Source organism: Telmatherina bonti, assembly GCF_933228915.1.
Source record: "Telmatherina bonti genome assembly, chromosome: 11".
Lineage (NCBI taxonomy): Eukaryota > Metazoa > Chordata > Actinopteri > Atheriniformes > Telmatherinidae > Telmatherina > Telmatherina bonti.
In genome coordinates this window covers 33,400,419-33,426,867 of record NC_136629.1, presented here as the reverse complement: position 1 = coordinate 33,426,867, position 26,449 = coordinate 33,400,419, and the positions used below count along the sequence as shown (strand labels likewise).

The window sequence follows — 26,449 nt, the reverse complement described above, 5'->3', positions numbered from 1 at the left end:
TTTAAGGCGGTATTAGGCTGACTCTGGATTCAATGGTGCTCTGGGGAATCTTCACCTTTTTTTTTTTTTTTAAAATCCTTTTATTATTAATATTTCTTTTGGTTGTTTTTTGTTTAACCCAACCCTCCTTGGTACTTCTTAACATGTTTCTCCGTGACCCGATTTAAAGCTTTTGGGTTTTATGGTGCTGCTTGCTTCATGGCATCCTTTTCTTAGTGGTGTTGCAGACCTTTTTGTGGTATCTATACATGGTCTGTACACATACATGTCTCTGTGACATCTGGTTTACTTTGCATGTGTCTTTGATTTAATTAATAGGATGATCCAAAAAATTCAAACATATTAAATTGAAATACAGGTTGTGATACAACAAAATATATATAGTAGTATAAAAACATCACAAGACCCTCTGTGTTTGCAAAAGGAAACTAGCAAATTACTGCTAACCGTAGCAGGTGAAACAACTTGTTACAAATGGAAGAAAAATGTTAATGGAGGAATTATACTGAACTATAAGTAAATAAACTACACTGTATTTGTACAAGATTGTACAGAAGATGAGTTGTGTATTGTTAACTTTTCAATTCTGCTGTAAACTTGAAGATTGTAAACTTTGATGACCGTAATCAATTTCTGTCAGAGTTGTGCAGAGTACTGCTCTGCTGACAAAAAGAAGTCTTGCTATGCACCGCCTAGTGCCAAATGCTGGACAGAGATTCTGTGTGAAACCAATTTTCTGTTTTTCTATTTTCTGTTTCCACTCTTCCTCTCAGCTGCTTTCCACCCTGACATGTGTGGAGCGGTGGGTGTGTCAAAATATCATTGCACTGCTTCGTGAGGAGAACACAGTGCCATTCATGGTGCGCTATCGCAAAGAGATGATTAACCACATGGATGCGGATGCTGTCCGAGACGTTCAGATGGTATATGAGGAGTTATGGTAGGCAAATGTAACGCACAGATTTGGGTATTATTAAATAAATAAAATTTAAAAAAAAAATACAATGATGAAAAAAAGTCTATTGCATCTGGTCACCCATTCTTATTCTCATCAATTCATAAAGATACACATGTAAACTATGATTTATGTAAGTGTTTCACATAAAGTGAGTTGGTTTCCAGAAAGTACCTTTTTTACTGTCCACTAGATGGTGCTGATAGTCAAACTTTGAAACAAAATATAGTTGATTTTGTGTGTGTGTTGGTTTCTGACTTTAAAATCTTTCTTTTTTGTGTGTGTTTTCTGTGTTGCTTCAGTTCTCTTGCTAAGAAGACACAGTCAGTGATTCAGACCTTAAAGAAAGATGGGGTTCTAACCACCGAGTTGGAGCAAAACCTGCGGAGCTGCCGATCAGCTGATGAGCTGGATCACATGGTCAGAATCACATATCTATGCTAAAGCAAAAGATGCCTTTTATGTTTATATGTTCATATATATGTATATATATATATATATATATATATATATATATATATATATATATAGATACATATATAAAAAATGACATTTATTGTACACTTCAAAATGGCTCTCAGTGGCCTCCAATGTATTTTTTTTTTAAAGGAAAACTTTTATTCACCGGACTATATGGTCGGATTTCTTGTACAATGGTGATGATTCAAAACCAAATATTGAAATAAATCATCACAGAAGCGTTTTTTTTCCCTGCATTTGCAGCATGGATGAGGCATAGCCCAAGTAGTCAGAGTTTTTTGAGTGATATAGCACATAGAGCAGCAGAATTTTGCCATCTTGTTGAGATCGTAATGACACATAACGACAGCTACATTTTTAAGCAATTTACCCTTTAGATTATAAGCTGTTTATATTTAGATCCCAAGTGTGGTGAAAAGCAGTCTACGGAGTAAGTCCAGAATGTGCCGGAGCCCTGAACATTCCTGTTTGCTTTGTTTCTCTGCAGTATACTCCCTATAAGAAAGGCAGTAAGCTGACAAAAGCTCGCAGGGCCAAAGCACTTGGCCTTGAAGAGGCTGCCTCTGCACTGATGACCACACCACACATTCTGGATCTAAGGGCCTGGGTCAAACCTGGTACTGAAGGTGGGCAATAAACAGCTGCACTTATATGTACACACAGTTAAACTAAAGTAAATGCTTTCCTGAAAATGTACATGACGCTTGGCCTTTATTTCAGTCAGATTCAGAATAATCTTTACCCAGTCGATGCTGAGAAAATCCTGATCCAAATTATTTATGAAGTCAGATATTGAATTAGGTTGAAATGAACCATCTTTGATTGGGTTTGTATACATTTAGTTGTGAACAGACATTGTAAAAGTAAACTGAATTGAAAATATCAAGTAATTTGTGTCACACCATTTAGTATATTATTTTAAAGAGGAGAAATTATTGAACGATTTAGATGCTTATTAAATGGAATTGAATAATAATTATCAGTCAGCAAAGGGGATGTTGCTGTATTAATTGGGGATAAATAAATGAATTAATGAATTAATACGGGTGATAAAAGTGTTTCATACACATATCCATACAGTCATATTCAGCTTATTAAAGAATTATTAGCACATTATTGAGCTGGCTGTTTTTTCTCTCTGTATTTTTGTCCACACATGTACTATTTCTTAGTTCAGTCTGGATCTGTGTGTGTGTCACAGGTTTATCATCTGTGGAAGAAGTGGCCACAGGTGTGGAGCATATCTTGGCTGATCTAATAGCCAAAGACCCAGAGACGCTCACCTATGTGAAGACATTGTGAGAATGCATTGATATGCACGTAATGTGCCTTTTTTTTTTTTCTTTTATTACCTGCTGTGGTATCTGTGATCACTAATAACAAATGTGGTGTATTTCTCCCGTGTGTTTGTCTTTTGTGCTTCATTATGATTTGATTTAAAAGATCTCTTGCTCAATACTTTTCTTCTTTGTGTTTCTCAGATGTGAGAACAGTTTTGTGACTCTCCAGTCCTCTGTGTCCAAGTCGGCGCTAAAGGAAAAAGAACAAGAAAAATCTGCCCAAGGCCAGAAAAAAACAGGAGCTGAGCAAAACAAAAGCAAGGATTTTGACAAGTTCCATCTCTACTTTGACTTTACCTGCAACATCCAGCGCATTCAGCCTCATCAGGTAAAAAGACAACTGGTTTTTCTGATTATTTGTCCTGTTTGTTACCACAAGTAGAGCCGAGCACAGAAACAGCTGCTGATGATGTTATTTATGTTCACTTTTATATTGTGATAGCATCCTCAGCTTTAATGCAAAGTGCAAATGGTGTGTTTAAAGTGTTGCCTAAAATACTGAAACAATTACATCAAGTCTTCACAGCTTTGTGGCAACGGTACACCACAGTTCTGACATTTTGTTTTCAGCCCTTTGAAATGTGTCAGTGGTGATTGTCAGTAATAGTCCTGAAATACTCATTTAAAATGCATTCATCCATTCGTTTATTATCCATACTTCTTAGTCAAGTTAAAGGTTGTGGGGAAGCTGGGGCCTATCCCAGCAGGCGGCGTGCAGGGTACACCCTGGACAGCCTATCACAGGGTCAACACAGAGATAACCAGCCAGTCACACTCACTTCTAGGGTGGATTTGAGTGACCAGCTATTACATGCATGTCTTTGGACTGTGGGAGGAAGCCAAAGTACTCATTGGGAAAACATGCAAACTACACACAAATATTTGACTCCTGTTCTTCTTCTGTATTGCCCATCTGATCCACATTCTTATTTTGCTGCTACATATTAAAGCAGTAATACGACTGTTATTCCACAAGGGATGGCCTACAGATCTAATGGATGAAAACAGTTCATTGTGAGATAACAAACAGCTAACTGAGGTGTTAATAAGGTGGTTAGACATCAACACAAAATAATAATTTATTTGATTTAGACAATGCAAATGAATGAAGATTATTACAAAAGAGCATTATGTAAAACATCCTTGATTAAAAAAAAAAAAAAACAAAAAACAAAAAAACCTCATTATTATGCCAGGAGATTTCTATCTGTAGTCATAAAGCAGATGGAATAATAAAAAAACAAGATCATTCAGGTTCACACAACATAAAGACGTGCAAATAGATAAGAAAAAGAAATTTATAACAGGTTTATAAACAATAAAAAATTATGAAAGCCATTGTTTGGGATGAGCCTGAAGTACAGAGTATGTAGAACGTCTGCAAAGATGAGACTGAGTATTTCATAATGTACTTACAGTATGTCAGTATGTAAGCTCTTGTGACGGTCCGGGTACCACAGGCAGGCCTTTGTTTTTCAGAGAATGAGGAGAAACATGTATATAAAACAAACAAATTCCAGATGTACAAAGGAATGAAACTATGAATAATGAATGAATGGATTGTGAAATGTTAATGGAGAACTTTTAAAGCTTCATTTTAACAGTGATTATTTTAATATTTGTTCTCCCTGTAAAGTTTTTATTGTTACACCATTTTAAAAGAAACCTGTTTCATGTGACAATCATTTGCCTCTGTCATTAATAATATAAATGTAGTATCAACACGTCTCATGTTTGGCATGTGAATTAACAGTTAAAACTGTGCTCACACTCATGCTCCCATAACTTCCCATTTTAACTGCTATGACCTTCAAAACACCAGCCTTTGTAATAGTTGAGGAACAAATCATAAAAACTTTAATAATTATAAAATGCATTTACTCTAAATCAGATGTATTGAATCTGATGGGCCATAATAAGTTACTTACACCTGTATCATCTTGTCTAACTTGTCCGAGATGCTCAAGCACACACGCACACACACACACACACACACACACACACACACACACACACACACACACACACACACACACACACTTACACACGCAGAAACAAATGCATTCCATCTGTTTGCGTTTGTGTCATTTTTGTCTGTTTCATGCGTGCCAGCTCTGAATGCTACCCATGTCAGTCGCAGTTAGCCTTGTCTGTGCCTTCATATTTACCCCTCCTGTGCTCTGCTCTGCCTCCTCTGCTCCCCCTCTGTCCCTCTAGTGACTGGTGGGTTACTCAGAGTTGGTCCCAGGCCTCATGTGTCACCACAGCTTCCATCACCCGCTGTCTCTGCCACACCACACTCTCTGGCAACCGCACTCTGCCCTACAGTCATTTAATCACATACACACACACACATGCACACACTTGGTCCCACACAAGCACACTCTGCAAGTCCCCCTCATTCTCTCTTCTTAACATATGTGACATGTCCCCTGCCGACATGCCATTGGATTAGGAGGCTTTGATTGACAGGCGCTCTCGTGTAGTGACAGCTACTGCTGCTGGGCCCACAGGCGGACAAAAGGATGGAGAGAGGGAGTGGGAGTGGGGGCAGTCAAGGAAGGAAAGCATGAACAGAGGAGTGGTGTAGAGGTTCGTCCGTCACTTATCTCTCTCGCTCTGTTCTGATCTGCCTTCATCCCTCTTTTTCTCACAAAACCTCTATCCATCCAAACCCCTCCTCACCCCCCTTCTACCCTTCTGTGTATGCAAGGCATTTAATTCGATGACTCGCCTTTGTCACGGAGCGTTAATCCACAGGCTGCTGTGACCCTGTTAGCTGTCAGATTCCGGCTAAAACGAACCTTTTCTAGCTACGAAGTTGGCGGGGGAGGGAGCAGGTGGGAGATGTGTTTTGACAGAAGGCATGTGTGTTAGCACACACTTGCCCATATGCTTTAGCACATTTTATTAAGCCTCAGCTCTGGCTTGTTAGAGGAAAAGGACAGGCCAATAGAGAATGATGTGTGTTGTACCTAGACATATATATCATTTTAAACTGTACTTTATGAAATTAGATGTGGTATGAAGTTTAAATTGAACATTTTGTGACATATTTAGGAACAAATGCCTTTTTAGTTTCTATTTTTTGTTAAACTTTTAGGCTTTTTTCTCTGTTGAGCTACATGATCTATAAATAATCTATAGAAATGATCAACTTTCAATTGTTAGATTTGCTGAATTTGACCAATTTTACAGACATTTTACACAGAATGTGAAGAAAAGCTGCAGATTCTTACAATTTAAACTTAGAAAGCTTAAAGTGTTTGCAATTTATCCTTCATGACCAATCACAACACAAGTTGTACATTAATACATTCAATTAAATTGACTGATTTTATATGAAACAAAAAAACCCATCACTAATCCACAAAAAGAGAAAGTCACCAGGGCATAATCAACTCTGTGGAGTCAAATCCTTTACATGACCTTACACAATCTTATCTTGCCCATTGCACATACAGTTGTGCTCATATGTATTCATATCCTTTTATTAAAGAAAAGGCTGAATTTCCAAGAGTCACTCAAATAACTGGAGACTTACAAAAAAGGAACAGTAACTAAAAATGTGCAAAAATATAGTTTAGTAATATAAGACGCTGCTTTTTCATTTAATTGAGTTGAAGAAAGAAAAAAAATAACAATCAAACAAATTGGTCCTGGATAAGTTAGAGCACTTTTCTGTTGAACAGTGGGACAAAATACCTGTCAACAGCCGCAGAAGTCTGACTGAGAGGAACAGAAAACACCTGACTGGAGCGGAAACATTAAAGGATTATTCAACAAAATAGTAGTTTATGAGTGATGTAATATGTAATAAATTATCTTATTTGTTTGCTTTAAAAAAAAAAATTCTATTGAACCAGAATTAGAAAATAATGTAATGATTTTCATAAAATTTTTATTTATTATGACTTTAGTCAATTTCAGCTTATTTTACAGGCAGCTGTTTTTTTCCTTCTTTAATGAAAGGTTATGAATAAATATGAGCACAACTGTACATGTTACTTACTACCTACATTTATACACATGCACAACAAATAGACAAGCACATATGCACCAATGCATGTTTACATACATCGACATGTATCCTCGTACACACTGTTGTATAAGTCAGCAATGAGTCTTCTTTAAACCAAAAGGAGGCAAGTCCAACCGAGTGCAAGGAGAGAAGATTATTCCTTTTCTTTTGGAGGACTTAGTGACTATTTAGACCAATACCTTTGGAATTTTTCTGAGTCTTAGAGCACAGGCATCAAACGCCAATCCTCAATAGCCTGTATCCTGTAAGTTTTGGTTGTTTCCAAAATTTTGGTTGTTTTCTGAAATGAATGAAAGGTTGGAAAGAAGCTGTTGGATCCATTTGATTTGAATCAGGTGTGTTGGTGCAGGGAAACAATGAAAGCCTCCTGGATAGGAGTCCTCGAGGACTGGAGTTTGAGACCCCTGTCTTAGAGAAAAAGTTTTCTTTTCCATTTCATAAATATCTTTCACTATAGCTGACGATTCTCCAGCTGTCGGTGGGTCCTTGTCCAGTCTCATCATTTCATTTCTTAAAACTTTTTAAGGTTATTGTGAGTTCATAAAGTAAAGAAGGTGTAATAAGCCACATTCTTTAAAAAAATGACAGTTTTATGAATTCCTCTGAAGTTAGTGTATTGAAAGCTTCTGCATGTCTGACAGCATGATGCTGAGCCCAGATTTAATCCCATCAGATTTGATTTGAGTCCTCTTTTGAAGGGTACACATTTACCTTATAGCTATTAGCAGCCAGTACGCTCTTGAGTATGCCAGAGTAGATTTGTTGACCATGGCAATGGGCTATCTTTAATGTGATTTGCATTGTGATCAAATAGGAGCTTAGCGCTTTAGACTGGGGCTCGCCTGCAGAAGAGCTGGAGTGAATGGAACTGTTTCATCAATTAAACAGCCCTGTTTGATGGACAGGTAGAGGGAAGCAAGTTTAACTTTACTTTAACCTATAAATGACGTATTTTGTTTGTGTCTGTTTGTTTTGTACTGATTAAAGGTCTTCAAAGCATCAGAGAACTGTCTACAGTTTGTGATATGCCGTTGCAGTTGATTATTTGCTCTTTTTGGAGACTTTACAATGAAAACAAGTTGTATTTTACACGTCATGTTATTAGTAAGCTCTTTTCCATCTCAAAAGTAAGGTCCACACCAAAATGAAACTGTGTGTGTTTAAAGTCATTTTAGTATATTCTGTTTGTATTTTGATCTTTTTGTGTATAAAAACTGTAAAATATGAACTTGAGACTGTCTACAGAGAGATTGGTCAACTTTGGTACATACAAATTACACAGTAATACTTTGCATTAGCAAGGTCAGTGTGAATGTTTTTGTTTATCTATAATTTGTTGGATGGATAGATGTGTTGATGACAGTATACTTCTAAAGAAGCGGTGAGAGAGAAGAGGAGACAGATAGAGGATAGTTGTTGGCTGACTGCCCTCCCTTCGGGGCTGGTGAAATGATTAAGGGTCATCAAAGAGAGATTCTCTGTCGAGTCGTGTCAGGTTCTGGCTGGTACTTGGCTACCTGTCATTACTGGCTTGTTTAACATACAAACGCACTTCTCATTCTGTTCTGCATCACCCTCCCATTCAGATCACGCCATCTCCCACCAGTGAACCAGCCCACACAGAAACTGAGAGATGTGCAGACTTCGTGTTTATCATCAGTAGGGACAGCTGTCTGCTGCATATAGATAGAGAGCATAGATAGAGGTTGGGCCGCTGGTGGGAAACGGTGCTTTTGGAGTTTGGACAAACAGGCAAAGAGGTAAATGTGGAGTGTATGGTTTAGAAAACCTGAGTAACGGTTGCAGCAGTTCTCAGCTGTAACTCTTAACACAGGTAATAAATGTTCAACCCTCTGGAGCAATCGCTGCATTGTTTTAAAGGAACATAAATATAATTCAAGTCTATTTTTTCCTTGCGTCATTCTGTTTATATCTAAATTTTGCATGGCTTGTGAAGGCCATTACAGGTCACATTTCCTCATAAGAAGTTTTGTTTGTTAAAAAACAAAGACAGTATAAGTAACTGACTGTATTGCGATGATGATGTAGATATTGAGTTTATAACACGTTTTCATCCACAACCCCAGCTTATAATGAATGACAACCAGCTCAATGCAAGATGTCATCCCTCCTTATAAAATATGATTTAAAAAAAAAACAAACTTTAGCACATTTATCAAGGCGGTTTTGCATCTACTGTTTTTAATTTCTCTCACGGGCTTTTACAGATGCTTGGATAATTCTAGAAGAAGACTTTTGCTTGCTTTCTGTGACAACATGTTAAACTTCAGTGCTTTGATGAAGATTGTTTCCGAAATCTCATCACAGTCAGCAAAGCAGCCTGGGGCAGAGACATGCCAACAGAGGGGAAATCTAACTTTCATCATTATTCAAGCAAACTTGCTGCATTAATCCTCTGCCATGCCATTAGCTGTGTTTTTAAATGTTTATTTTTGTGTGTGTGTTGCATATGGGTGCGCCACATCTGAGGGTGCTGCTGAGCGGTAATGGTTGTGGCACCATGTGTGGGAGTGGGTGGGGGTAGGCCTTGCGGTGTCAGTGCTGATGGTGGCATAGTGGTGGCATTTGTCAGCTTGCTTCTTCCGCTTGGGCTCCAGATTGACGTCTTGCTTCTTGGCCCTGTTCTGTGGCAGGATAAAGGTTCCCTGCTGAAAAGGTCAGACACTTACTACTGTTTGCTTAACAGCATGTAACAGTCCCTCTGAGGGGGAACCAACACGCAGCACAACAGGCCTGGCCACAGGAAACACTCCCAGGCTCATCACTATTGCACGTGTGCGAAGCTGCAGGATTTTTTTTTGTCTTTTCACCGTTATGAGTTGAGATGTTAGTAATTTTTTTTGTTGTTATACAATATTTACTTCAAACTTCTGCAGTACAGCAAAATGGAAAAGCAGAAAATCATCAAATAGATCAAATCTAATGAAGTTTTGTGCTTTCATAGAAATATTTAGCTTTTTTTTCCATGCTCAGCTAAACTTTTTGAAGTAGAAACTTTGGAACTGAAATGTTGCCATTCTTAATCAGGCTGTAAATATAATCTCAAGATTTAAAGAGTATCAAAACTACAGATGTTTACCAGCCACTGCAAGGTAGAACGCTGTGCACATTTGTGCCGGTGGTTCTAAGAATCTTTTTTTGCTCTGAGCATACTCTGCTTCCACAAATAGTTTTGCTTTCGTGTCTGCACTCCGTACTGGTGGAAACGCATGCATTTTATTCATGCATGTTTTTTATGGACAGACGCTGGCGATTAACCGAGGGGAGAGTCTGAAGATTTTGACAGTGAAGGTGAACATTCCTGACAGAGTGAAGAGTGAGTTCACCAGGTGGTGCATCAACAGCAGGTCAGAAATGCAGCATTGCAGTAAACATATTCAAACACTCTCACAAGAGTGCCCGCTGTATTCATACTATTCCATGTTGAAGCTGTCATTGACTGCTAGATTTAATTTCCTTTAACATAAGAGGTGGTTTCAAAATATTCTGCCATGTAGACATCAGCTGTTAAATGGTTTTACAGTTATTAATGCAGGAATATTAAACATTTAACATGTTTTTTTTTTTTTTACAAAGACACTTATAAACACTTCTGAATTTTGCGTTGTCGATGTGGAGATCGAGGGTTTTTTCGGATTATGAAGATGGGATTTGATAAATAACTGAATTTAGCAGGAAGTGAAGCAGAAACTGGAAGGATTTAGAATTGATTTATTCATATTTCTTCACAAAGTGTCGTTAAAAGCAACCTAGATTAGAGGAAAAAAAAGAACAATATGCACTGTTTCATTTGTCTTTTATCAAGAAACACGTGGAATTTTTCAATTTATTTTTAACAAAAGTCAAATACTTTTCTTCCAAATATCCAGTCAAATTTCTTGTTGAAGAAATAAAATGTTACTTTAAAATTCAATCACAAGGTTGTTTGTTTTACAAGGAAGGCTTTGTTAATACAGCAGCAAATGGATTATAATTGAATGAAGACAATTTCTCGTCTGGAATTGAGTGTGTAATGAGAAGCATCTTGTCTTCTGAGTGTGAAAGAAGCAGCTTTTAAAGTGAAAATGCCCCCCGGGGGGGAAAAATGTTTTTAATGCAGGTGGAGGCCAAAGACATTTGCAAGAGAAGAACTTCATGCAATCATCAGGAATGCAGTGGATGACTCTTACAAGAGACTTATTCTCCCTTTTCTGACGAGGAGCTACAGGTATTTTCTATTATTTGATTTACACATTTTTATCCTCACTATTTGCCTCCGTCTCTTTTTTCATGTCAGTATTTTACATTATTATTATTCTCACCATATCTAACATCTATCCACTATGATTCCCCTTTCGTAGGGTTTTATGGATCTTTACTGACTTCTTCCTATCTGATCATTTCTCTTCTTGGTAGGACTAAGCTGACAAGCGCAGCAGAGAAGGAGTCGATCGCCATGTTTGTGCGGAACCTCCGCCAGCGGCTTTTGGTGTGTCCAGTCAGAGGCTGCGTCATCATGGGGGTGGACCCTGGCTTCAGACATGGCTGTAAACTGGCAATCCTCTCCCCCACAAGTAAGTGACTTGCAGGATATTATATTCTCTGTAAGCAGAGCGTAGACGACTCTGTGCAGTGTTTTTACAGGATGCAGAAAGCAGCTCTCAGCCCAACCCAGTGTGTTTAGCAGAGTCAAACTTTATTAACAGAAAATACATGGTTGTTAATGCTCTTAGTTACATAAAGATAGATGGTGATTGTTTAAAACTCCATGGAGATCACTGCACTTTGCTCAGAAGTTTTTGGGTAGAGGCTAGTATAGTAGCAGACTGCAATCCCACAAGGATGTACATGCTTTCAGTAGTATTTGTTAGGTACGAACACGTTTGTATCACTCAGTACTGTTCAGATATCTATTTATTTTCGTAATTTAAAATAAATATAAAGTTGACACCTCTGTCCTTCAGCGGGAAGTGGTATAAAGGTACATCTGTCACCTCAGGAATACATGTTTTACTGGCATTGTATGGTGGGATGGCAGCAATATCCTGTTGCAGCAATCTATATTAAATATATGTATTTATATGTATACAAATAACTGTATATTAAAGTATAAGTTAGGGTAAATGGTGGCCCTTTTGTGTGGAGTTTGCATGTTCTCTTGGGGTGCTCTGGCTTCCTCCCACGGTGCATGTTAGGTTAGAACCTGTCTGGGTGAACCCTGACTCTCGACCAATGACTGCTGGGATTGGCTCCAGCATATAATTAGACAAGCTTAAGAGAATGTCAAAGTGTGAGTCAAGGTACAATTTTTTAAAATCGTTTTGCAACAACAAATAAAGATCGAAAGGCTTCCTGTTATTAATGCCTAACATAGTACTTCATGGACATAGGTGTTTATTGAAGTCAGGGTCCTCAGCTTCAGGATAATTGACCAGCTGCTCCTGTGTGCTGAGGTCTAGGAACTACTTTTGCACGTTAGAGAGCCCACTTTTAAAGCTAGTCTTAAAATTTATTTTTTATTATTTTGCTTTCCACCTCTGTGGGACTTTTAGTATTTTTTTTATTTTTTATTATTTAATTTAATTTGTGGAATTTTGTCTTATTGTGTTGAATTTTAGCTGTCATTATGTCATGGTTTTACATTTGCTTTATATTTCTTATAGTTCCTGAAGCGTTTTGTGTCATGGGTGCTTGTTTTGAAGTGCTTTTATAAATAAAGTTGGTAAGGTGGAGATCATAGTGACATTTAAAAAAAACCCCATGGTTTTCATGTTTTGCTTTTTCTTATCAAACCAATGCCTTTTCCTTGTCTTCTTTATGAAAGTCTTTTTTTTATTTATTTATTTATTTTTTTTTTTTATAAGGAAATTATCATAGGTCACAGTCTTTAGGTTGACTTCCGTCCAGACACTCATGACTTTTTCTTGGTTTCTATTTCCTGGTATGTCAGATTAACTTTTTTTTTTTTAAAATTTATGTTCCTATTGATAACAAAGACTAAAAATAAACAGATGAACAAACAAAAAATTGCATTTCTGCTCATTATGTTAGTTAAATAATCATTTAAGAGTAGTATTCTCTCTGAGAGAACACATTGCAAAGCACCATCAGATCTGTTGTTACCACCAAGGTGCATCTGCATGCCAAGGATTGGATGCCAGTTGGCATGACCCTGGTGAGTGTTTTATGTGTGTGCACGCATATGTGTGGGTGTTTTATATGTCCACTTTACTGTATGTCCTGGCATGTCTCTCAGTGGGTGTGGTCTCACACTGTGTAAAGGGATGTCCCACCCTCTGGGTGACTGCTTGTGTGGCCAGGAGTCATGCTGACACATTTATAACAGATAGGTGGAGGCATGTATCAGGTGTCAGGTCCAGTCTGGGTGGTCACAGGTTTGGTTGTCTATTCTGATCTACATTTTCTTCTCTGAGAAAGCAGTAATCTGGCAGGTTTCAGGCTTCCTCAGGATTCATACACGAGAACATGCACAGGTCTTGAATTCTTTGATGTTTTTGAAGATATTTCATTGGAAACAATGTAAAAATATGAGCTGATACGTTGTCGTCATTTAATTTTTATTTTTTTTCTGTACCTATCTCTGTTTTCAGGTCAGATTCTCCACACTGATGTCGCATACTTGCATAATTCAGGACAGCAAAGAGAAGCAGATAAACTGCGCCACCTCATGATTAAATACAGGTATTACTGCTAAGTAATTACTGTAGTAACTGTACTGTTTTAGTTGAGCTCAGTACGCTGTCATAAAAGGATTATCCACTGAACTGAATGAACTAGTGAGGAAAGATTATTAACTAACTAAATTTTGTAAAGATTTATGATTGCTGTCCTTATCATTCTTATAATCCTGTTTTTTTCTAGCTGTACCAAAGTTGTAATAGGCAACGGAACTGCTTGCCGTGAAACTGAGTCCTTCTTTGCTGACCTCATCTCCAGACGTTATTTCCACCCCTTGGATGTTTCCTATTGGTAAGGACTGTATCCACAGGATGCTAGAACAGGTTTATTTATGAAGTTAAATTACATACAGACAGTAAATATGGATCACTGTCCAGATGTCTTACTGATTGCGGTTTATTTCTACAGTATATTGCAGGATTAAAACACAAAATGGTTATTTTGTTTTAAAAGAAAAGTTGAAACATTTATTCTGTCATAAATTTATCATTGTACCTTGGAGCAATATGGGTTTTAGGGCCTTACTCGGCCTCTGAGCAAGGCCCTTAATGCCCTGTTGCTCCCAAGGCACCATAATGTGACAGCCCACTGCTCCTAATGCAGGAGGAATTTCCTGATTGGAAATTATAAGGTATTAATTATGTATATTATTATCATTATTTATCCACATTTCCCACATTGACTTTTGAACAAATATCAGCCCACTTGGGAAAAACTCTCACTTGTGTGTGTTGTGTTGTGTGTGATACATTCCCCACCTCATTCTGTTTCTGACATATATGTGAAAATAAAGGGAGATGATGACTGAGACACTGCGATGCAAGTAAGGAGTTCAGAAAGGGAAGGACGGTAAAAAAGAGGGATTGGGAATGTGCAAGAGAAGATAACTGATGAGATATTTGTGTGGCTGTGAGAAAGCTGGACCTGATCGAGAGAAACAAATTGGAATGTGTCCTCAAGTGAATATCTATTAAAGCCATCTGGACTTTGTTTCGCTTTGGTCCAATTAAAGAGACATTTTGCGGTGCAAGTCGTGTCTGTAACCAGACCCAGTCCAAACTTCAGAATGCAGCAGAATAGAGTCTCCGTCCAAGCATAATAACCACTGGCCTCTCTTTGCACCACCTTTCATTCTCTACAGAGTTCCATGTGTGCTTGTTGACTTGGGGGGGTAGCAGAGGGACCATGGCCTACAATAATTCAGAGCTGTATGTGAATGTGTGTGTCAGTCTTTTATCTGTACTTGTATGTACACTTAAGAGGTCATACATTTGTTGTAATGACCCATATTTTTTCTCTAAAGTTACATTCAAAGTGGGGTGTTTATTAGGTTAACGTCCACTTGATTATTTTTTCCACAGTCCACCTCCATGTATTTTGTTTCTTTGTACTTCTTTGAGTATATCCAGAGCAGCTACATTTCACATCTTGATATGTCTGTTTTTATTTTGTTCTGCTGGAGCTTTTGACATCTACTCTTTTCACAAGACATAAGAATGTTGACCTTAGTGTTTGATGTGGTGCAAGCTAAACACCTTTTTTTTCCTCAAAGAAACAGTCAGAATAACCTCTGTCTTACTCTTAAACTTATTATTCACAACACTGAACATTTAAACAGCTTTTTACAGCTTTTCTTTTTGATTAACTTCAAGTTTCATCTTCCTGTAACCAGGATGCACTGAACTAGAGACAAAAGGAGGCCAAATGTATGCTTCACGTTTGTATACCTAACCCTTTGGTGCATTGTAAATGCAGTGGACACCTATTTAAAGGCTGTTTTTTTAGTATATACATAAGTGAGGATGGTATATTTGCAATTTTGCCACTTCAGTGGACATTAGGAAAGTCACCCAACACACTGCCACTCACTGAAGAATAAACAAATATAGTATAAAATTTCAAATATGCACGCACATGTAACGATCAACTTTACCTTAGCAGTTAACACAATGATAAAATTATACTAGTCAATTTTTGTAGAATATTTCCAATTATATAAATAGGACAATGTGTTATTTAATAAAAAAAAATTCTACAGACTAGATTTAAATAAATAAACCAATTAAAAAGTTAAATTATATTAATGACAAAGAAAAATGTCTCTGTACATGTAGAAATAAAAATACTGTAGAAATAAAATATTGCATGTGAAAAAAATGTGCCTTTGTTTTTGTTTTTTTTTTTTAAATAATTCATGCATTTAAAAATTTTTTTTTTTTTACCAGGGTTAATTTTACCAGGATAAAACTGTATTTAGTTAAAAAAAAAAAAAAAAAACAACAAAAAAAAACAACTCTCTTTTCTTTCTTAAGTGCCAGACAGAAAAGTTTTAAATAAAAATCTTCATATTGATAAACATGCTTAAAAATTGTTTGTTTAAATCTTGTATATGTGTAGTTTATTAAAAACAATTTTGTTTGCTGATGAACAAACGTTTAACTTGGAGAAGCTTTTAGAGATAGTTAGAAATTGACTTACAAACATTTATGCCAAATAAACTGAAAAAAAAATTAAGAATGTAGAATATTACAGGGATCATTCTATCAATAAAGCTCCCCTTGGAAAAGTAAATTTGCTCAGCAGAACAAAGCATTCAGACAATCAAAGAAAAAAGAAATTAACTGGAGAGATATGTGTTTTCTAATAAATATTTGCTTTTTTAAAAACATTTTTTTATTTAGATAATAAGTTGCAGCACAAATCCATTAAGTCAAATTATGATAATTAATAAGAGTGTTTTTTTAAAATTGAAATATGATTATATATTCGGTAATGTGTTAATTTTAAATGACATAGGTAATTTAAACAGGGAGAGATTGAAAGTTGATAACTGAGAGTTTTATTTTCTTACTGACTGACCCACACTTGACCCTGACTCTCTATTAAGGAAACCTCATTACCATGACAAGGTTGATGGCAGTGATGTAGAGTAGCAATGCAACATCAGCAACACCAGGGGTCTTGATGCTTGCTGTGAATCTTCCCAGTATTACTAATTGACCCAGATTTTTGTGCACTGTATGACTGTGTCTGTAAGTGTATGAACATTTGTAGGGTAACATTATACTCAAGTAGATCTTAACAGTTGCAGATCGAGAGGTGTTGAAAGGCTGTCAGGCAGCACATATGTGGTGCGGAGAAAACACCAGAAACTCATTTTTTGCTGAAGACAGTCTCATCTGTTTCAGTGTATTCATAGGGTGACTTTTTTTTTCTTTGTGTTTCAGTCCACATTCTTCTACCATGTTTACGGACAGTTTTTTTCTGCTTCATATTTCCTCAAAAATGTATATGATGTGTGTTCGTTAAACAGAGAATGAGACCTGAAGGGATATTTCATTTTCATTGTGGTATGTAACCAGCCTGGGAGTATTATTACTAATAATTCCAGTAACAGTGGCATTATCAGTATAAAGTCCTCTTTTGTTGTTGAATGTTGGACAAAACTGCTCTAACGTGGCCTGAGTTAGTTTGATTCTATGTCTGTATCCTTGTGTGGATGTACAACCGTGTGCCTGTATAGTTAATTAAGCCTCCCTGCTCCTCATGCCTCCTTCTCTCTGTCAGCCTTGAGTGCAGTAGTTCATTAAAGTCCTCAGCCTCATTTACGCCGTCTGCTTCCTGTCTCCCTGTGAGCCTTCATTGTGTCTCCACCCTCACCCCTCACCATCCTTTTCTCCTCCACCCGCCCGTCTCTCTCTCTCTGTCCTCTTGCCTCAGTGCTCAGCTGGAATGACAGCCAGAAATGGCAGCCTGCGGGGCATCCTTACTTGTATTCTCTGTGTTTGTGTGTGTGTTGGTTGGGAGGTGATAGGCACATACATACTCTTGTGTGATTTTTTTTTTATATAACTCTTGCATGTTGGTATTTATGTGTGTTTGTTTGGGCGTGATTTGTATCTCTTAGCCTGGATGACACGTGGCTCTTATCACGCACAGGTGTGTTTGTGGAAATGTTATCTAAATAATTAAAATTTTGAGCTGCAGAAAGAAAAATGTTAAAACACTTAATACACCAGCAAGCCATTTTTCCACAGTAAATTCAGAGGTTATGCATAGGTATGTAAAACATAAGTAAAGATTTGAGAATAATCAGCATGTTTTGTGCTTGTGAGTTCTTATATAGCGTACAACCTTCAAGCTTACATGGCATGTTTTTCTTTTGTAGTTAGATTATCTTGAGCTAGTTTGTTTTACAGTTGGTTTCTTATTTGGCCTTTAATGTGTATCCTATAAAATAAGAAAAAAAACACTTTATTATTCCCAAATAAGAAAATTATAATGTTGATTTTATCTAATAATAAATAGAAATAAGAATATGAAAAAGCAGCCATATGCAGTAGCCACTGCATATGGCTACTGCTCTTTGCAGTAATGACCTACAGTTCTGTTCTTTGCTAAGCAGCTTTTGTGGCATTCATTGTTCATATTCTGTTAATTGTGTGTTAAAATCCAGATTACCCTCATTACTTGCATGTTTGATTAAAAAAAAAAACAAAAACCACATAGTGAATGTCATCTTAACTGACAACAGTGAAATTACATAAGAAATTAAGCTTGGCTGTTACTGACAAATGCTATTTACAATAATTAATTAACCAAATGTTTTGTATACTTTTCCACATTCAAATAAAAAAAATTGGAAAAAATTGTTAACCATCATCATAATGCACAACTCTATGTGCATTCAAGACCCAACTCATACTTAAAAAGAGAAAAGGTTAATATTTAACATTTGGCAATGCATATTTTTGCAGTTTAATAGGTGATTGTAGTTTCAGTAAAAAAACTTTAATTTTTATTTCACATAATAAAAATTCAGCTATAAATCATTCTTGTTTTACAGAGCCTTTTATAATTCTTACAAAATTACAAAAAGGTTTTGCACAATTGGTTAGATACTTTACTTTGATTATAATGAATTGATCATAAAGTTGTAGACCCAAGTTCTTGTTTTTTAATCTTAATTGCCATTCTGTTGATCTTTTATAATCAATATGTAAAGATATTTATTTGACTCGGCTATTCTTAACATCAGCGTTATGAGTTCTGTCACGAAATCAACAATTTGCTCACATTACATATAATTATTAAGTGCAAAGATAAATTATATGACAGCACTACAAAATATAAATAGCATAAAACTGAAATAAAGTTCAATATAATAAAATAAAAATATTTTAAATGGCCAAGTTTAAGCATAAAATATTTTTTTGTTACAGTTGTGATATTTTGCTTACAACATATACACATTTAATAAATATTCCGGGTGACTGTGTGAAACAGAATAGACTTAATTTGTTTATACATAAAGAATGAAATTGAAGGCAGTAAACAAAAGTTGTAAAAGAAAAACATGAGTTAAAGATGGAAAACATGTTAGCCAGGTTGCTTGTAAGTGATATAATTTGATATCAAGACTCAGCCTGATTAAACAAAAGTTAAATAAAATATACAAATGCAAACAAAATGACCTGGGCAAACCACCCATTACCAAAATTACCAGAATAACTTGAATGAATGAATCACCTGACTTTGCTGTTCTTCCCGTTTGGTTCAGAAAAACATGACCTTACATGATTAATTTTGAACAATAGTCGGCATCCTGCAGGACATCATGCAGCATGAAGTATTATTCAGTCTGACAGGGTTTGTCTGTGCTTGTGATGTCCCTCACAGTCTTCACCCTAGGTGATATGCCATACAGCTGTGCCTCAGCAATTTAAAGACTCCCTACAACATTCTTTGAAATATAAGTTACCAGGAAAGAAGCATTCCCCTATCTTTAAGTAGTGTTGCACATGGGGGATGCAAATCAGTTATGATTGGATATTGTCATCAACACCTCCTTATGCTCCTCCCTGAGCCGCCACCTTATCGTGGTGGAGGGGTTTGTGTGTCCTGAAGATCCTAGCAGCTATGTTGTCAGGGGCTCTATGCCCCTGGTAGGGTCACCCATGGCAAACAGGTGTCTAGGGGAGGGACCAGAGGGAACAGACTAAGTGCGGCTCAAAGACCCCTATCATGGCAACGACCATGGGCGAAAGAAGCAAGGTTGAGCAGTTCTGGCTAGATATAGTTTGACTCACCTCGATGCACCACGAGGGGCTAGACCCTCTTCCACTCTGAAGTTGCTCACGGTGAGAGGCGCCGAGCAGGTGTGGGCATTCTCATTCACCCCCGGCTTGGTACCTGTACATTGGGGTTTACCCCAGTGGACGAAAGGGTAGTTTCCCTCCGCCTTCAGGTAGGGGGACGGGTCCTGACTGTGGTCTTTGCTTATGCACCAACAGCAGTTCAGAGTACCCACCCTTTCTGGAGTCCTTGGAGGGAATGTTGAAGGATGCTCCTTCTGGGAACTCATTTGTTCTGCTGGGGGACTTCAATGCCCACGTGGGAAATGACAGTGAGACCTGGAGGAGAGTGATTGGGAGGCATGGTCCCCCCCTCTGAACCCAAATGGTGTTTTGCTATTGAACTTCTGTGCTTGTCATGGATTGTCCATAATGAACACCATGTTCAAGCATAAGACTGTCACTATGTACACCTGGCATCAGGACTCCCTGGGCCGCAGTTTGATGATAAATTTTGAAATCATATCATTGGATCACATGCCTTGGACACTCAGGTGAAGAGTGGGGGTGGAGCTGTCAACTGATCACCACCTGATGGTGAGTTGGCTCAGATGGAGGGGGAGAAAGCCGGTCAGATCTGGCAGGCCCAAACGTGTTGTCAGGGTCTGCTGGGAGTTTCTGGCAGAGTCCCCTATCAGAGCGAGCTTCAACTCCCACCTTTAGCAGAGCTTCAACCATGTCCTGAATGAGGCGGGGGACATTGAGTCCGAGTGGGCTGTGTTCCGTGCCTTTAATCCCAGAACTCATTGGTGGACACCAGCCGTGAGGAATGCCATCAAGCGAAGAAAGAGTTATAGGGGGGGGAGGCAGTGCTCTGTCAATAATGTGTACAGTGTAGTTGGGGAGCTGCTGACCTCAACTCGTGACATTGTGGGTCGGTGGAAGGAATACTTTGAAGACATCCTCAATCCTACCAACACGTCTTCTGGTGAGGAAGCAGAGCTGAGGGACTCAGGGGTGGACTCTCCTATCTCTGGGGCTGAAGTCACTGACGTGGTTAAAAAGCTCATTTTTGGCAAGGCCCCATGGATGGATGAGATCCTCCCGGAGTTCCTTAAGGCTCTAGATGCTGTAGGGCTGTCCTGGTTGACACGCTTCCGCAGCATTGTGTGGACATTGAGGACAGTGCCTGTGGACTGGCAGACTGGGATGGTAGTCCCCCTTTTTAAGAAGTGGGACCAGAGGGTGTGTTCCAATTACAGGGAATCTCCCACTTATCAACCTCCCCGGTAAGGTCTATTCAGGGGTCCTGGAGAGGAGGGTCCACCAGATAGTGAAATCGCAGATTGAGGAGGAGCAGTGCGGTTTTCATCCTGGTCACAGTGAAATGATCGGAGAAAGGACCCAAAAGCAGCACAAGAGATCTGGGCAGGTTAACAGTCTTTATTTTAGCCACTTGGTGAGGTTCGGTGCTGGAGTTGAACTCTGGTTCCCAATTAGCAGAGCAGAGCAGAGCAACTTTCCTCTGGGCTGACAGAGTTGACACCTAGCACAACAAGGTGAGTGAAAATCCACAACTCACGGTTGTGAGGACAGAACAGAAACCCAATAACCACTGGGGAGCAGGCTCCAAGGGCAAGGCAGGAAGCGGAAGTCGGGGGCGGATCAGGTCGGTAACGGGCAGGCAATTGTGGTCGGAGTGCTGGAAGGTCAGGCATGAGAGCAATGACAATCTGGCAGTGAGTGAATGGTGGAGGCTGCATATATACGCAGGCTGAACTGATGGGGATTGTGAACAGGTGGCAGAGGCAGGTGAGAGCAGTGAACTGATTAGGGGTGTGGCAAGCAGCAATGTTGGAGGAAGCAAGGCTGATTGTGACAGATGGAACAGTAGACCAGCTATATTCCCTCTTTGGGACCCTGGAGGGACACTGAGGAGGGAGCATGGGAGTTTGCACAACCAGTCTGTATTTGACCGTGTACCCTGGGGACTCCTGTGGGGTACAAGCCGTCTGGTCCCTGTACAACAGGTGTAGGAGCTTGGTCTACATATTTCCACTGAGGGTTGGACTCCGCCAAGGCTGCCCTTTATCACCAATTCTGTTCATAACTTATATGGACGGAATTTCTAGGCGCAGTGAAGGTGTTCTGGGGATCCGGTTTGGTGGCCTCAGGATTGGGTCTTTGCTTTTTGCAAAGTGAAGAAACAGATGAGCCAGAAGGCAAAGCTCTCAATTTACCAGTTGATCTATGTTCCTACCCTTACCCATGGTCATGAGCTGTGGGTCGTGACCCAAAGAACGAGATCTCGTATACAGGCAGCTGAAATGAGTTTCCTCCGCAGGGTGGCCGGGCTCTCCCTTAGAGAGATAGGGTGAGGAGCATGGTCATCCGGGAGGGGCCCTGAGTAGAGCCGCTGCTCCTCCGCATCGAGAGGAGCCAGTTGAGGTGGCTTGGGCATCTGGTCAGGATGCCTCTCTGGTGAGGTGTTCCAGGCATGTCCCTCCGGGAGGAGACCCCTTGGGAGACCCAGGACACGCTGGATAGATTATATCTCTCAGCTTGCCTGGGAATTCCTTGTGACCCTCTCCCCCTGCAGAGCTGGCAAATCTTGCTGGGGAGAAGGAAGTCTGGGCTTACCTGCTTAGGCTGCTGCCCCCGCAACTCAACCCCGGATAAGTGGTAGAAGATGGGTGGATGGCACCTCCTTATGACTAGGCTACCGTCTCCTGTTGTGTGTCTTACCTTTTGGTCCCTTGATAGGTCGGTGCAATGTGACCTTGGCTGTCATCGTGCTTTAACACTGATTGAGCATGTAGACTTCGTCAAAGCTCATAAAATGCTCAGCACAGGTTGCGCAGATGCCTGGGAGTGTGTGTGTTGGTAGAGAGCATTGGACTGTTAGCTTGGTGACATAGTAACTGTGATATCCCCCATAAGGTGAGACGTTTTATATTTATCTTTGGGAAACTATTGGTTGAGAATACAACCACATTGTAAGTTCTAAATTTGATGACAGGTAATAAGGTATTTGAGTACTTTTGAGAATACACGTCAAGTTCCGTTTTGTTAGTACAACTTCAGAGTTACTAGACGGCTCATTTTCTTTTTACAGAAATGCATGTTCAGTGATGGTATGTGTCACACAGGCTGAAACCGTAAGCAAGTTGCACCCTTGTAGCACAGCACAGAGGGTCAATGTTCAATAAACAGTGAGAAAAAAAATCAATTGGCTTGTTTTAACCCCCTTTTTTCTTTTTTTTTTTTTACTTTTAAACACTAATTAAATGTAATGTAATGTGTATAAATGCTACTCTGTGATTCGGGATACTTGTTGAGAGTAGTTGGCTGTAACGCGCTGATGAAAAAGATTTCAGAGGGCAAGAATATATGGGGTAAGGTTAGGGAGATATTTCGGCAATGGTGATGATACACACAAGCTGTGACCATGGCTGAAGGCAAACAGAAACAACATCCAATTTTGTGACCACTTGTTCTTCCACTCCTGAAGGCAACAAGATGACCGACCCTCCTACTCTTTCTCACAAAGATGCATTTGCATCGTCAGGGGGCTGGCCATTCAAACCACCAGTATTGTTTATCTTAATTAAAATGGATTCTTATAAACCTTATCTAAAATGGTAAAAAATACCTAAAATGTTGCTTAAAAAACAAAAAAGTCTTAACAATTTTAACTTCAGTTTAGCTTGAATCTGTACATGAAGCTGCCTTTGCACCAGGCTTTATTTTGTTGCAAAATAATTACAGTTCCTTCTATCTTTTTAGTACTACATTTTTTGTGATGGCTTCATACTTTTGAGATTTCCAACAGCAATCCATGCAGTTGCATCTGGACACATACTCACATAGCTTACAGTGTTCTCCATCAAAGACACACAGGCATGCTTTGCAATAAGTCCTTGACTGTCTTGCCCTCTAGCTGACTCCTTTTGGAATGAGATCATTATTACTGGCTAGCTGATTGACCTGGAGGACAGTGGTGGAGACTGTATTTATGACTCTATCTGGGTGCGGGTATGTGTATCCCCTGTCATGTCCTCTGTACAGGCATTCTCCCAGGGCCAAGCTGAGACAGTGATGAACATACAGTGGCAGGACAAGATATGACTTGGTGAGATCTAGGCACTCAGGCCTCTCTGAGGGTTTGAAGGTTGGATAGAGGGAGGGACAGATACATTTAGAGGCATGGAAAGGCTCAGCCTGGCTGTGGGGTGCGTCTTCATTTCAAAAGGAAAATGAACCCATGGGGAAATAAAAAGGTTATGTCATTGACTTTATACAGAATGAATAGTCAGTGTTCTAATGTGTTGGAAAAAAATTATTTATTTTTAATGGGATTGTTTTGCAAATAAAAGTATAACAATATTGTATATATTTCAGTAATAAGAATTGCTCAATTTGAATGTCAGTGTTCCTAAAACAAGACTAATCCCCCAACCTGCTGTCAGTACATCACCTTGCAATTGTGAATAAGGACAGCAATTAATTTAAATATAAAAGGATGGACAGGCAATATCCTGATTAAAGGATTGATTGTCGTGGACAAGAGAAGAGATTGCTGGGTGTGAGAGACACAGCTGGGCACAAAATACACTGGAAAACACACTAAAAAGTTGATATAAAACTGAAAGAACAGATATTTAAGAAAAAGAATGTGATGAATGGGAGATTGGATTCTTTGAAAGGGAAATTTAGACAGTAAGTGTGAGCTCGAGTCACATGACGGAAATCAGATTTGAGGCAAAAATCTGTTTAATTTTTGGTTCAGTATGACAAATCAAAACAGACATGCAACTTGGTTTGGACCTAAACAGCCATGGTTTGAGAATTGGAGGTTTGTTATTCAATTATACTTAGTTCGTTACACCATACCTGAGATAAAACAAAAAGTTATGTAAAATGGAATAAATTTCTTGAGACAGATGCATTCTCTAGTTTGACCCAATTCCCTTAACTAATTGGGACTTGACACTCAAGTTTAGGCATGTGAATGCATTAGTCCTGACTTGGGACTTGACTTGGCAATCAACCAATCAATCAACTTATTAATTTATAAGAATAAAAAAACACTTGGTTGATTAAAAAGCAAACAAACAAAACGCGAGTGATAGACGGTAACTGCCTTGTACTATAATAAGAATTTACTCTGAAGGGAACGGAACTTTTTTGGATTAGTGTCTTCCTCCTTTTCCTCCTTCATTGTTTTCTTTTGCAGGTGTCCTGTCTTTTGGATGAAAAGAAGGAAACTTTTCTTTCTTCTGTACCTCAGAAGCTCAGAAGATAAATTGCTGAGTATTGCAACCTATTATGGAGTTTTAGAAAACAAGTGATTGCACAGCATTGTCTTTATTTTTTCTGTAACTTGACACAGTTCAGGCTGTTTTCACACTGGAAAGGTAGCTTGTGCATGTGTTTTTCTGACCTGCTGTGTTATGGCTGCAAATTTTTATTCTCGCAAACAACCAGCCTAATTGCTGCAGTGCAACAACTGCATGCACAGTTTTTAATGCAGCATGCCTCTCGTAATGTGGAAAAATACACATATATTTGTGCAATCAAAAGTTATAACTTGAAAGATAAAGACTTTAGAATAGTTGTATTCAGTCACTGAAATTACCTGTAAGTCATCAATTGTTGTCATCAGATGTCATCTTAACAGATAAGCTGCTTATTCAGTGTCTGACATATTGTTTAAACATCGAAACTGAAGTGAATGCTGGTATTGTAGCTGACATAGAGCCAATATGGTGACCACCAAATGTTTTCAGTGTGTATTTTGCAGAGAATTACATCCCTGATTTTTTGCCTTCCTGGTAAATAGGCCACACATGAGAACTGTGGAAGACTTAAGTCTGCAGCCTCAGCTGCGACTGAGACTCATCTCATACTGGTGTGGGTGCTTTCGTCTGTTATCGCGAGAGCCGAAATGAAAACCGTCATGTTCCACATACACCATCCTCCCAGTGTGACGCTGGTGTAAGGATAGGGGTGTTTGATTTGGTGTTTGGCATTTGCAGGTGGTGGGCAGTGAAGATCTGCCAGTCTTATCCCTATCACCCACGTCTCACTCACTCCCCTTCCCATGCCTCACTGGTGGCCAGCCTCTGTCCCTTCTTCTTCCCCTCCATTCACCCACAGTCTTCCCCTCAGGGTTACAGTGTTCCCTGCGATGGTCTTGTATGTGACAAGCATGTGTGATGAGTCTGTGTGACATGCAGTGTGTGTATTTGTCATTTTAGGGAAAGTGTGTATGTGTGTGTATGCTGTTGTGTGTTACGCAAGTACATGTCTTTCCTTCTACCAGATTGACATGAGTGTCTGTGAGGCTTTGCTCTTTTCAGACGTGCCTCACACTGGCAGTTGGAGTTTGTGTGTGTGTGCGTGAGCCTGCCTGCCTTCTAGCGCCCCGATAGAGACTGACGGCCCCTGACACCTGCCATTTGGACGCTTTTCTCTGTGAAAAATGTCATCGTCTTTAGACCCGACGTGCATGCGTGTGTGTACGTGTGTGTGTGTGTGTGTGAATGAGAGATGTGGCACATCCCTCAGTTTTTGCTCCCTGAGGTCAAGCTTTGCAGCTGACTGAACAATGGACTCAAGCTGTTTGAGCAGCCAGGATGGAGAAACTTGGCAAGTGTATATGTGTGTATGTATTTTTATTTCTAAATAAATATATATTTAAGGGTGGCTGCAGCTTAGTCTTACGCAGTAATATGAGGATAATTTAAAATTATTGAACACAAACAGATCTATTGGAGGGATTGAAGTTATATATAACATAAAGAAGCATTGGTTTGATGGAATGTTACATACTTGTCCTTAGTGGGTGCATTCTTTA

The 26,449-nt window shown here is 39.0% G+C and overlaps 1 protein-coding gene across 1 annotated transcript in view; it reads left to right on the top strand.

Moving 5' to 3' along the window:
- srbd1 (S1 RNA binding domain 1) overlaps nt 1–26,449 on the top strand; it is a gene marked incomplete at both ends in the record, with an annotated part of 60,826 nt that overhangs the window by 2,609 nt on the left and 31,768 nt on the right. The window contains 10 exons of the mRNA XM_079248830.1: nt 774–940; nt 1,258–1,375; nt 1,923–2,061; nt 2,637–2,733; nt 2,917–3,103; nt 10,082–10,185; nt 10,938–11,045; nt 11,234–11,391; nt 13,429–13,519; nt 13,700–13,807. Coding sequence (XP_079104956.1) covers nt 774–940; nt 1,258–1,375; nt 1,923–2,061; nt 2,637–2,733; nt 2,917–3,103; nt 10,082–10,185; nt 10,938–11,045; nt 11,234–11,391; nt 13,429–13,519; nt 13,700–13,807 — 1,277 coding nt within the window. The remainder of the gene's footprint in view (nt 1–773; nt 941–1,257; nt 1,376–1,922; nt 2,062–2,636; nt 2,734–2,916; nt 3,104–10,081; nt 10,186–10,937; nt 11,046–11,233; nt 11,392–13,428; nt 13,520–13,699; nt 13,808–26,449) is intronic.